Here is an 11,149-nt window from a genome sequence, read left to right on the forward strand (position 1 = left end):
AAAACTAGGACAAATATTAAAAGTTCTATTTTGTTAGCCAAGTTTAAACTCTTCTTACAATTTAAACTCACCTTTTCTGGAAGATTTTGAGTAATGATGTCCAAATGTGACAAAACCGACAAGAATGTACAAATGCTTGTTTTAAGGTGTTCTTCACTCTGAAAAGAAATCAGGTAAAACGTCATTCAAGGCTTCTGTGCCATGTGACAGGCGGGGCCAGCAGGGGGCAGTCTCTCCCTTCACAGCTGCAGCCCAGGTGCAGAACCAAATGCCAATACACGGCAACCAGCCAACTGCGAGGCATCGCCAACTTCCTGGGAAGTGAGTGGTGGGTGAGGGTGCTCATCTGGGGGGCGGTGAGGCCTGCAGGGTGAGCACTGGCTGGAGGGGGGGAGCCAGGGAGCAGGGAGCAAACAGGCAGACAGTGAGCAAGACCAGCAGAGACAGAGGCAGGTGAAGACAGGCAGCGAGTGGCAAGGACAGGGCTCCGACGTTCAGGGGGCCTTGGCTTTGAAAACCCAGGATGAAAAGCCAGGGGAGAGCGCTGAAGTGGGTTCAGACCTTCCCCTAATGGTCACTGGGAATCACATTAATTTGTGATAAACGGACGGAAGCCACAGACGGAAGAGGCTGCAGACACTGCAGCTCCGGTGGAGGCGGCGGGGACTCAGTGTGGAGATCGGACTCTCAGGAGCCTGACTGTGACCGTGAGGGGGTGACTGCAGGAGGGGCGAGCTCGGGGGGCAGCTCCATGGACAGAGGGTGGACACAAGTGACTTTAGCAGCCGTGGGGGCATCTGGTGAAGGAAGACCGAGTAGGGCAGACTGAGAGCAGAGGCCTGCACCGTAACCCATCACGATCCTGTATCACCTCCTCAGAGATGATCCGGGACGCAGGAAATGCTGGGCGGGGGGTGGGAGGAGGGGGGTGGACGAGGGACATAAGAATGGAATAAACTGACGTCTGTTCCCAGTTGGGTGAGAGAGAGACCCTGAAGATTCTCATTAAAGCTGCTACTTCGGTGACGTCTAAAATTTACCTACTGGAAATGTCTTTAAAGTGTAAGGAGTACACTTAATTCTTCCTCGTTCTTATTTCTAAGATCAGACACCACTTGGTAAGTAAGACTGCAGCACCGACCTATTTCCCTTCCTTCTTACTAACAAAAGCCTTTCCCATCTTTATTCTGTTAGAGCAGAAGAGCTCTCAAGGTGAGCCAGGCATGCCTGTCTCTTAAACTAATTCCAAACACAACCTAGGATGTCAGCACAACTGGGCCAGGGCGACTGAGAGTCAAGCAGCAACTAATGAAAGGGAAACAATCTCCCGGCACAGGCCACATCTTTTGTTAATTTAAAAAAATGGGAAGAAATCTCCTTTACTTACACAAGAAAAACAATCCCAGAACTTTGGAAGAAACTGAGGAAATTTGTGAAGAATCAGTATAATAATCCATTCGATGTAATACTTGATGGATGCTTGGTTGTTGATGAAACCAGCCTGAAAGATCTTGTCAATGATTCTATTCAAGAAATTCTGAGAAAAATAAAATTCACAAATTAAATTGTGTTATGGTTATTAATGGTCTTAAATTTATTTTTACTGAAATATAATTAACATATAACAATGTATAAATTTAAGGGATAAAAATGTTGACTCGATGCATTGACATATCACAATACCATTACCACCGTGGCATTGACTAACAACTCTATCATATCACATAATTATTTCTTTTTTTGTGGTAGGAACAATTAAGAACTAGTCTTTTAGCAACTCTGAAACTGGTTATTAATTTTAACTTTAAAAAATGCACTAAAAAATACTGCTAAAAAAAACACAGCTTAAAGTTTCATCGATTGTAAGTAACTCTTGGATCCACCACTCTACAAACAATGGCCTTAAAAACTGCTGACAGACATAATGATGAGGTACTTTTACTGACAGTTCACGTTTTACTTGGACATCAATTCTGTGAGGAAGGTTTTTATTCTCGGTATTTTTACAGGGAAGAGAGAAGATTCAGAAAGGGTAAGTGACTGTCTCCAAGCCACACATCTGGTAAGCGGCCGGATTGAGATCAAGATGTGCCGAGATGCCCAAGTCAGCAGGCGGCAGACGGAGCCCAGCAGGAGCAGGCCGGGCCCCCATCTCCTTGGACGACTGCCCATCTGCCTGCCCCACAGCTGCCCAGTTCTTCTGGGCGAGACCCTGACCCCACAGTCCTCCCCCTCGCCCCGTCCTTCTCTTCAGAACCGCACTTCCCTCCGGGTAACTGAGCATCGCTCAGTAGCAGGTAGAAAGCATCATCTCCTTGTGTATAAGTATGTATTATGTGTATTTATTTTAAAGAAGAAGAATGTATCTTAAAGAGCAGAAAAGCTCATTTCAAGCCCCCGTGCCAGGCTGTAAAGTGGAGCGTGCGTCTGGGTTAGACCTGGTTTGGTCCCACCTTCACTGGTCACTACTTCCTAGACGACGCCACTGCGGTGTCTGCAGTATGGACAGCCCACAGCAGGCACCTCCAAGCAACCAGCTGCCGAGGATCGGGGGCTGGTGGGCTCTCTAACCAAATGGCATATGAAACTTTAAACATTACAGTATCACGTTAAAGTACTGAAAGGAAGAATCGTCACTGGGCCAGGTAAAGCAGTTTCTGGTTTATTTCCACAATCCCTAACTGCCTTTGCATTCTTGGTTAAAAAGTGTCCTGAGTGACTTCAATTTTCAGAACTGAAGTATATATAAGTGCTAAGCAGATTACTTCCTCGTTTTCAAAGAGCAACATGACAGTCTCTACTGCACAGTTTATTCACACGGAACCCTTATGCTAAAGCAGTGATTCCCAAAGTGGGCGCTACTGCCCCCCGGTGGGCGCTGCAGCGATCCAGGGGGCGGTGATGGCCACAGGTGCATTTGGGGGCGATGAGTAACTGCTATTAAAATTTTTAAAAAATTAATTTCCAGGGGCTGAGTAATATTTTTTCTGGAAAGGGGGCGGTAGGCCAAATAAGTTTGGGAACCACTGTGCTAAAGGTACAGCTGCAGGGACTACTCACCTGGTCGAAGCGGGGGAAAAGCACGAGCAGGATCTGCCACACTCGGTTTTGCACTCGGTGCTGCTGGGAGTTCACGTAGCATCGCGTCCTGGACGAGGACACCAGTGCCTCCTGGGGTGGGGAGTCAACATGGAATCACTCGCTGAATCTGTGGCTGACGAAACAACATCAACCACAGCTTCAAACTCAGCCCCAGGTCCTCCAACCGGCAGGAAGGACAAGAAGACACTTCTTTAGTTTCCTTCCACAACAATGCATTTCGTTACTTAACTCATCTGCTTTTAAAACTAGAAAGGAGTGCCCTACCAGTTTGGCTCAGTGGACAGAGCGTCGGCCTGCGGACTGAAGGGTCCCAGGTTCGGTTCCGGTCAAGGGCATGTACCTTGGTTGCGGGCACATCCCCAGTAGGAGATGTACAGGAGGCAGCTGATCGATGTTTCTCTCTCATGGATGTTTCTAAGTCTCTATCCCTCTCCCTTCCTCTCTTAAAAATAAAAATCATCATTCTCCCCTTTAAAAAAAAACAACTAGGAAGGAGCTATGTCATTGTCCAGCACACAGTCTTTGAGAAGCCTCCTTGCTCCGTTGTGGCTGGTGAAGGGGTGAGGAGACAGATACTGGACATGGTTCTCAAGGCACCAATGCCTGCACAGTCCCTCCTGCAGACAGTGCGATGCTCATTATAAATAATTGTGCAAATTCAAAAAAGTAAATTCTTCGCATTATGGCAGTTTCTAAATTTTTAGCTTTTTACTCTATTTCTTATATAAAACAACGGACGGATACATCACACTAAATGTAACTGGTTTTGACTGGTACCGGAAAACACACGGAGAGAAGGTTAGAGTACAGGAAACATTGTTCTCAAAAGCAACTTGAGTTGGACATTACTGAGATTTAACTAGAAATATGGAAGGAACATAAATCTCGGGTTTTTTGATAAAAATATTTAGAAACATTTTGTCAACAAAAAGAGCAAATACTGGATTTTGACTTGTTAACTACGTATACAAAAACAAAGATGCTTTAAAGTAACAAAAACCAAACACATTTACTTTCTCTAACAGCTTGATGGCAAGGTCTTCCATAAACGCCTTATGGGACGCATTGGAGTCATCTAACAAGCACAGGAATTTGACAGCACAAACTCTGACATAGTGGTCCTCTCTTTTGGTACTAAAAGTATGAGATGATAGTCTGTGTTAATACATGTTCAAAACATAAAAATACCTCAACTAGCTTCAAGATACCATAGCAAATGTCAAGACCTTCCCAAGTTCTCTAAAACTACGTGGGTCCACACTTAAGGACAGTGCTCTGAACTCAGGATGGACGGTGGAAGGTAATGAATGAATGGATCAATGAGTGCCTGTGCAGGAAGTCGGCACAAGCACATGGAAACCACACGCACAGCGGCCCTGGGCCAGCAATATCTTATCTGTGGACAAAACAGGTCAGAGCTCATGGAGCTATTCCTGAGTGAGGACCATGCACAGTTCTGTCCACTCAGGGGCAAGACTCCGTCTCCAATGCCGCCATGGCTCCTCCGTCCTACACCAGTGTGTTCTCTACGTGAAGGGCAAACTACATCTCAGGACTTTCAGTATCTGACTGTGGGAAGATAAAATAAGAAACTGTCGCCCAGCCGGGGTGGCTCAGTGGTTGAGCATTGACCTAGGAACCAGGTCACAGTTCGATTCCCAGTCAGGGCACATGCCCGGGTTGTGGGCTCATCTCCAGTGGGGAGCCTGCAGGAGGCGGCCCATCAGTGATTCTCATCACTGATTCTTCTATCTCTCTCTCCCTCTCCTGTCCTCTCTGAAATCAATAAAAATATATTTTAAAAAATTTAACAAACACAGAATGCTTCTCATATGATGTTAAATTGTGAATATCCCATTCATGACAAGATGTGAGAAGTCCTCATACTTACTTTTCAATAACAACATTTGCCGCACATTCATGTCCAAGATTTTCAATAAAGGTCTGTATGTCCTGAATGAGTCTTCCATAAAAAACATTTGATAAAGAACAGAAAAAAAAAAATTAAGGCCCCAAATTTAAATGAACTAAAACTTTGTATTCTGCTCATTGAAAGCCTCAAAATAAAAACAAGTCTACCTATGTAGGTACTTAATGTAAGTGAAGACAGGCTGAAATAATGACAGCTTTACCTCTGATCCCGCCTGAACACAGTTCCAAACACACACGCCTCCAGGAGCAGCTCGCTGTAATCCGCAGCGTTTGAAAAAGACGCCTGGGGCACCTCTAGAGCAGGAGCTACCCACGATCGGCAGCAGTGAGTTATCAGTGTATTGAAGACTCCGGTTTTTACAGCCGACATTTCAATCATCTGGTGCATAATCTGGAATGAAAAACAATGGTCATTGTACCCTTTGACCAAGTTAGTTGTTTTGTTTTGTTTCCAAAAAATTACTGTTGCTAGAAACTGTCTGGGAATGGCTTCCACTGGTAGTTCCCACATAAGCATGAACAGTCCAAAAAATTAAAAATTCTTTATCATTAGAACTTTGCAAGATGCTCAGCAATCAGACTACGCATTTTCATTTCTCAGTAACAAGATGTCACTGGTGGTGAATTCACCTAGAACAGTGATGGCGAACCTTTTGAGCTCGGCGTGTCAGTATTTTGAAAAACCCTAACTCTGGTGCCGTGTCACATATAGAAATTTTTTGATATTTGCAACCAGAGTAAAACAAAGACTTATATTTTTGATATTTTATATATTTAAATGCCATTTAAGAAAAATCAACCAAAAAAATGAGTTTGCGTGTCACCTCTGACACGCGTGTCATAGGTTCGCCATCACTGACCGAGAACTTTCCACGAGAAGCACCGTCCACAGAGGAAAAGGAGGGAAAAGGACCTCCCCCCACACAGTTTAGGTTTCTCTGCTTTTTGTCAGTGGCCTCCATCCCCGAGTCAGCGAAGACCTGGGGCCCACGGTGTTTGCGGGGCCAGGAAAGGGCTGAGCGGAGCGGGGACGGCAGGTCATATATTCAGGATGGTTAAGACGGGAAGTTTTATGTATTTTTTACCCCAATGAAAAGAAAGTTACCTCTTTTATTTTGAAATATGCCTGGCCCTTGGTTTTTGCAGCAATGGTAAGAACTTTGGCATCAAAAACAAACTGAACAAAAGCTTTTAAGTTGGACCAGAACACCAGCTGAGTGTTGCTTAGAGTCGATATGATTTTCCAAGCCATGTCAAAGGCCTCTATGCAGACTGACTCCGAGGAGGCCAGAAGCTGGTAGGGAAAGAAAAAGAAATACATAACCACCACGTAAGTTCAGGAACGGTATCAGCCTACAGTCATTCCCTAACCCATGGCTCACTGTCTCTACCTGGGGAACCAGCAGTTTCATGCAGCGAAACACAGGCAAAACGCGATCGGAGGGGAGGACCGTGAGGGCGGCGAGCGCAGCCTGCAGAGTCCGCGCTGGCGTCTGAAGGGCGGGCAGCACGGGGTCCAGGAGCGCGCCCTCCGAGGTGGGGGGAAGGGCGGGGTGCTTCTTCAGCAGGAAAGCGAGGCAGGCCCACTGGTCGTGGATGTACTGCGCAGCGATTCGGCCCCAGCCTGGGGAAGACGACGATTCTTCCAGAAGACTGAAACAGAGAGTCGAGTCAGTGCTGTCCTTCCTTAAGTCTGGCTCAGCTCTGTTAACTCGCTACTAGGTATCCTGTTACCGAAACACAGGAAACACACGAACCTCGACTTCTAACTTCCGTAAAGATAGGCATTCCCCCACGTCATGACGCACTGGAAACTAAACGCGGCAAGTTCATGGGTGTCCGTAACGGAGATGAACAATGTGGGACAGGAGACCGCCCTGAACGGAGCCTCCGCTCCGAGTTCCTGAAACCCGCCCAGCATCGGGGGGGCGATGCCCTGGAACAAGCATGGGTTTCCCACACGAGCAGCAGGACGCCTCGCGGACATACTGCCCTCCGAGGGGACACACCTGCTCTGCTCCTCCGGCTGCGGCTTCTGCAGCCTCTGATTGAGTGGGAGGGCGGCGAGGAGCTGCTCCGTGAGCCCAGCATCCGGAGGGTCCAGCTGCAGCTCCGGCGTCTGGTCGAGGGCCTCACACACCTCACACACCGCGGCCAAGGCAGCCATGCTGACCACCCTCTGCACCTGCCTCCCGAGCGTCGGCACCTGAGCAGGAAACGCAGTGCCCGTCACACTCCAGGAGCGTCCTGGCCGGGCAGGACCCAGGCTGCCCGACCTCGGAGATCCCCACCCCCCCTCCTGCTCCTGAGCATCAGAGGGCACAAAAGGGAACCCAGTGCCTGCCACGCGGGTTCACACTAGTCCACAGACTGGCAGCGAACAAATTCAGTGGCAGTGAAACCCGGCGGGGCAGGCGAGAAGACAACTAGCGCTCCATCTGGCAGGGGTCCCGGGAGCAGCACGCGACAGACCCCATACTGGTGTGTAGGTTAGGACCTCGGCCGTCACCTGGACCAAAAGCCCGATGGGCGAGTCGTATTTGAACTCAGGCTGAAGTGGGTCATAAGAAAGGCTCTAGGCCCCTATGTAAGCATCTCCCTCAATCAGCTGTGTGCTGCCTTTGGGGGTGACACAGCACAGCTGTCCATGCTGGGACCAGGGCGGCTGTGGACGTGCTGCTCCGAGTGCCCTCCCCCCCGCACAGGGAGCAGTTGCAGAGCCCACTTCCAGGGCTCCTGGGACACTAGCGAGTGGGGTGTTTCATGTGAGACACTTGGAACTCTACACGGAGGAGCAGGAGGAGGAAAGGAAGACGTCCAGCAACTGCGGTGTCTGAGGCACAGAGACGTTAAGTGATTTCCCCAAGGGCACACAGCAGCCGGGATAAAGCCAGGATTCACGCCCAGAAAGTCTACACTCCAAGGCCTGTGCTCGTACCCACTCCGCCTTATTCTCATGTTTAAGGAATGCCTCCAGGTATGAGACCTGGTGGAGACAGACATCAATCACCCCAAAAGCAAGTGGATGAAATGAACACCACGAGGCACAAGGAGCACCAGGAATGAAGCGAGGGTGAGGCACTGACCAAGAAGGCCTCTGGGAAAATGTGGTCCGAGTTGGGCCATAAAGGCTGCTGACAGGTGCGCACTGAGGGAGGGCTCTCTCCGGGACGGACCGACGACAGAACATGCGCCTGTGGCCCGTGAACGCCACCTGGCGGCCTGGAGTCCGCGGCAGAGGGAGGCGGCGAGGAGAGAAAGCCGGGCTGCAGCTCGCGGACACAGTGCCCTTCCTGAGCATGAGCAAGGGCCCCCCGGACCTGAGTGGTGTGAAGACTGCTGTCGCCACTTTCCTAGGCACCTGACATGAGGGGAACCCTATCCTCCTCAATTACTACAGACAAAGGGAATGATTTTAAAGTCAAGTTTCAGCAGATGCGTTTTAGGATCAACCTGTATTCCACGTAAGCCTTCCCCGCAGAACTACAAGATTACCAGCCCACTGTCCGTGTCCTGCAGGTGCCGGATGGATGCGTTCCTCAAAGGAGCAATGATTCTCAGGACGGGGCTGCCTCGCTCCCCCCGCTTCCCAGGGAGGCCCGCCAGCTCAGCGAAGACCTGCAGGTACAGGTGGCAGCGATCCAGGTCTGCGACCTACGACAGACAGTAACACATCAACCAGCAGGGCCCACGACTGTCACACACGACGAGGTCAGACAGGAAGTGGTGGGTGTGAGCACTCACACACATGCTGAGAGTCATCCCCAGGGCCTTCCTTCCACGCTGTCCCCACGCAGCCAGGCCCTCCTTCTCGGAGAGCCCGCGGGGGACCCGCCCTGCTGCACAGCCACCTCAACCAACCACCCGCTGAACGGGCTGTTCCGGGGAAAGCAGAAGCAGCTTCCCCCGGCCTTCTCCAAGCCCCGAGAAGGGAGGGGGCATGGACCCGGGCAGAACAAGGGCTCAGTCCCGTTGGACCTCCCGCCCGCTCTGTGACCTCTGTCAGCTCCTCAGGCCGAGCTCCTGTCCACACAGTGGGGAGGGTCACGTGTGCCCACCCCAGGGATTTTGAGAACAGAGAGAGCATGCTGAACGGACGGCACCGCATGGCGATGATTAGGCCGTAGTTATCACTGTGCCCTGCGGGGCCTTCTCTGGCACGGAGGAAGCAGAGGCTTCAGTAACCTCATCGGGTCTCACTGAGCACCACTCATGCAGGCACTGTGCCGGTGCGGGAGGTGCTGGGGTTCTAGCAGCTGGTGGGTGACAGTGCATGTAGTGAGAGGGGGGCCTGGGGAAGCTCCTGGAGAGCCGATGGGGCCGCTGCGAACACCTGAGAGGCAGGTTCGAGGCTGGGTCAGGGCACACGCCCAGGTTGTCACTGTGGAACTAATGGACGCGATGAGACAGAACCACTCTGTGGACGATCCTAACACCCAGCACCTCCCAGGCGGGGTGTGAGCAGGAGGGAGCTGCACGGTGTTTCTCTCCCTCCCTCCGTCTCTCTAAAATAATAAAAATTAACATAAAACAAGAAGGAAAGTCACCCCATGAACACTCACACTGCTCAGTTCGTTCATAGTGAGTCTCCTGAGCAGGAAGCTGGAGATGCTCTCTGCGGCGGACACGACCAAGTCCTGAAGGAGGGGAGACACCTCATCTGTGTGGGGAGAAGTGCAACTAAATGGCAGAGATCAGCTGTTTGGTACAAGACACCGCAGTCTAGTAAAGAACAACTACGGTAAGCACGCGGGTGAGCCACTGACCAAAAGCGGATTCTAAGAATGTTACGGTCACCTCACGTGGGGGGCCTGGAACTGACCCTGGAGCCCTCTGGGGGTTCCGGTCCGACAGGCGGCATTCGGTTCTGCTGCCGTCACCCAAAATACCAGAACTCTGAACCGAGCTCTCCTATCCCATAAGCATATATTAAAACTAACCTCATCGACACTATCCTCAGGTTTTACCTAAAACCAATGTTTCTCTAGAATTTTTAAAACTTTAAATTTCTTCAATCCAAACGAAAGCGGTCGGAAAGGACTGGGAAGCCAGGGTTACGCTCACATGCTCCTCACTAGTGCCCACGGCTTCCTGCTGATGCGCACACATCGTGGCCTAAGGACGGAAGTAAGAGCTCAAGGCTTCCATCTGCTACTGTGATACTTCCTATAGGAAGGATTTTCTGCTTAAAGGCGCTCAGAGATGAACATACTTAAAAACATATAAAATAGGGATCATTGTCAAGGGTCTAAAAATCAAGGAACAAATTTTTTTAAAAACAGAAGCAAATGAATCCCATTCTAAAGTCAACAGTACCCAGCAGATGTCCACACCGCAGTGTCAGCCCCGGGGGAAGCTTGGCCCCTTGCCGCACCCGCCCCGTAGGGGAGACCAGGTCAGGATCTCCGCTTATTCTAAACACCCACAAGGTACCGAGCGAGCTCAGAGACCGGCCTCACCATCGCGGGCGCCGGCGCCCTTCGGCGAGCACGTGCGCAGCAGCGTCACCAGCGCCTGCAGGCACCTGTCCGTCTTCCGCAGGGGCAGGTAGGCGTTCGAACCCAACCTGGCGAGGGCGTCCAGGAGGGGCTCTAGGAACAGCCTCAGCACGTTCTGTGTCCTCTGCTTCTCACTGGACATTGAGAAACATCAAGAATTTCAAAAGCATAAAGAAACCATCTCCCTGTCGTTAGTGGAGCTGATGGACTCAGTGGGGCAGAGCCACCCCTGTGGCGAGCCCAACACCAGCGCCTCTGGACTGACCTCTCCCGACCTGCTCGCGGAGCCCGGGTCTGTCCTTCCCGGGAGGGCAGCGAGGCACCAGGGGGAAAGCTCAGGAAGAACCAATGTGCTCGCTCCGGGCACAAGTAGGAAGCAAAGTTCTATCTGCAAAGTAAAATGCAGAGGCCCTGCCTCCCAATCAAAAACACAAATGCTAGTCGAGGCGAGGAGACGAGACATGTTAAAGATATAGGTATACATATACATATACATATACATACACATATACATATACAGTGTGTGTGTGTTTATCCTATATAAGCCCAGTGACCAAGCGGCGGAATGACCAGAACGACTGGTCTACCAGTCGCTATGATGTGCACTGACCACCAGG

General features: G+C 50.5%; 1 protein-coding gene across 1 annotated transcript; it reads right to left on the bottom strand.

Moving 5' to 3' along the window:
- Positions 1-5: 5 nt before the first annotated feature.
- Positions 6-10,949, bottom strand: LOC102442872 (probable methyltransferase TARBP1; the record flags this gene model as incomplete). The annotated part of the gene is made up of 13 exons (XM_023749267.1): positions 10,798-10,949; positions 10,494-10,666; positions 9,597-9,671; positions 8,530-8,688; positions 7,044-7,240; positions 6,426-6,687; positions 6,140-6,328; positions 5,235-5,425; positions 4,994-5,065; positions 4,116-4,236; positions 3,061-3,171; positions 1,388-1,537; positions 6-158 (listed from the first exon to the last, which is right to left on the bottom strand). Coding segments are annotated over exons 2-13 (1,683 nt in total), but the record flags the coding sequence as incomplete, so codon positions are not given.
- Positions 10,950-11,149: the final 200 nt, after the last annotated feature.

This window comes from Myotis lucifugus, unplaced genomic scaffold, assembly GCF_000147115.1.
Source record: "Myotis lucifugus unplaced genomic scaffold, Myoluc2.0 scaffold_4782, whole genome shotgun sequence".
Lineage (NCBI taxonomy): Eukaryota > Metazoa > Chordata > Mammalia > Chiroptera > Vespertilionidae > Myotis > Myotis lucifugus.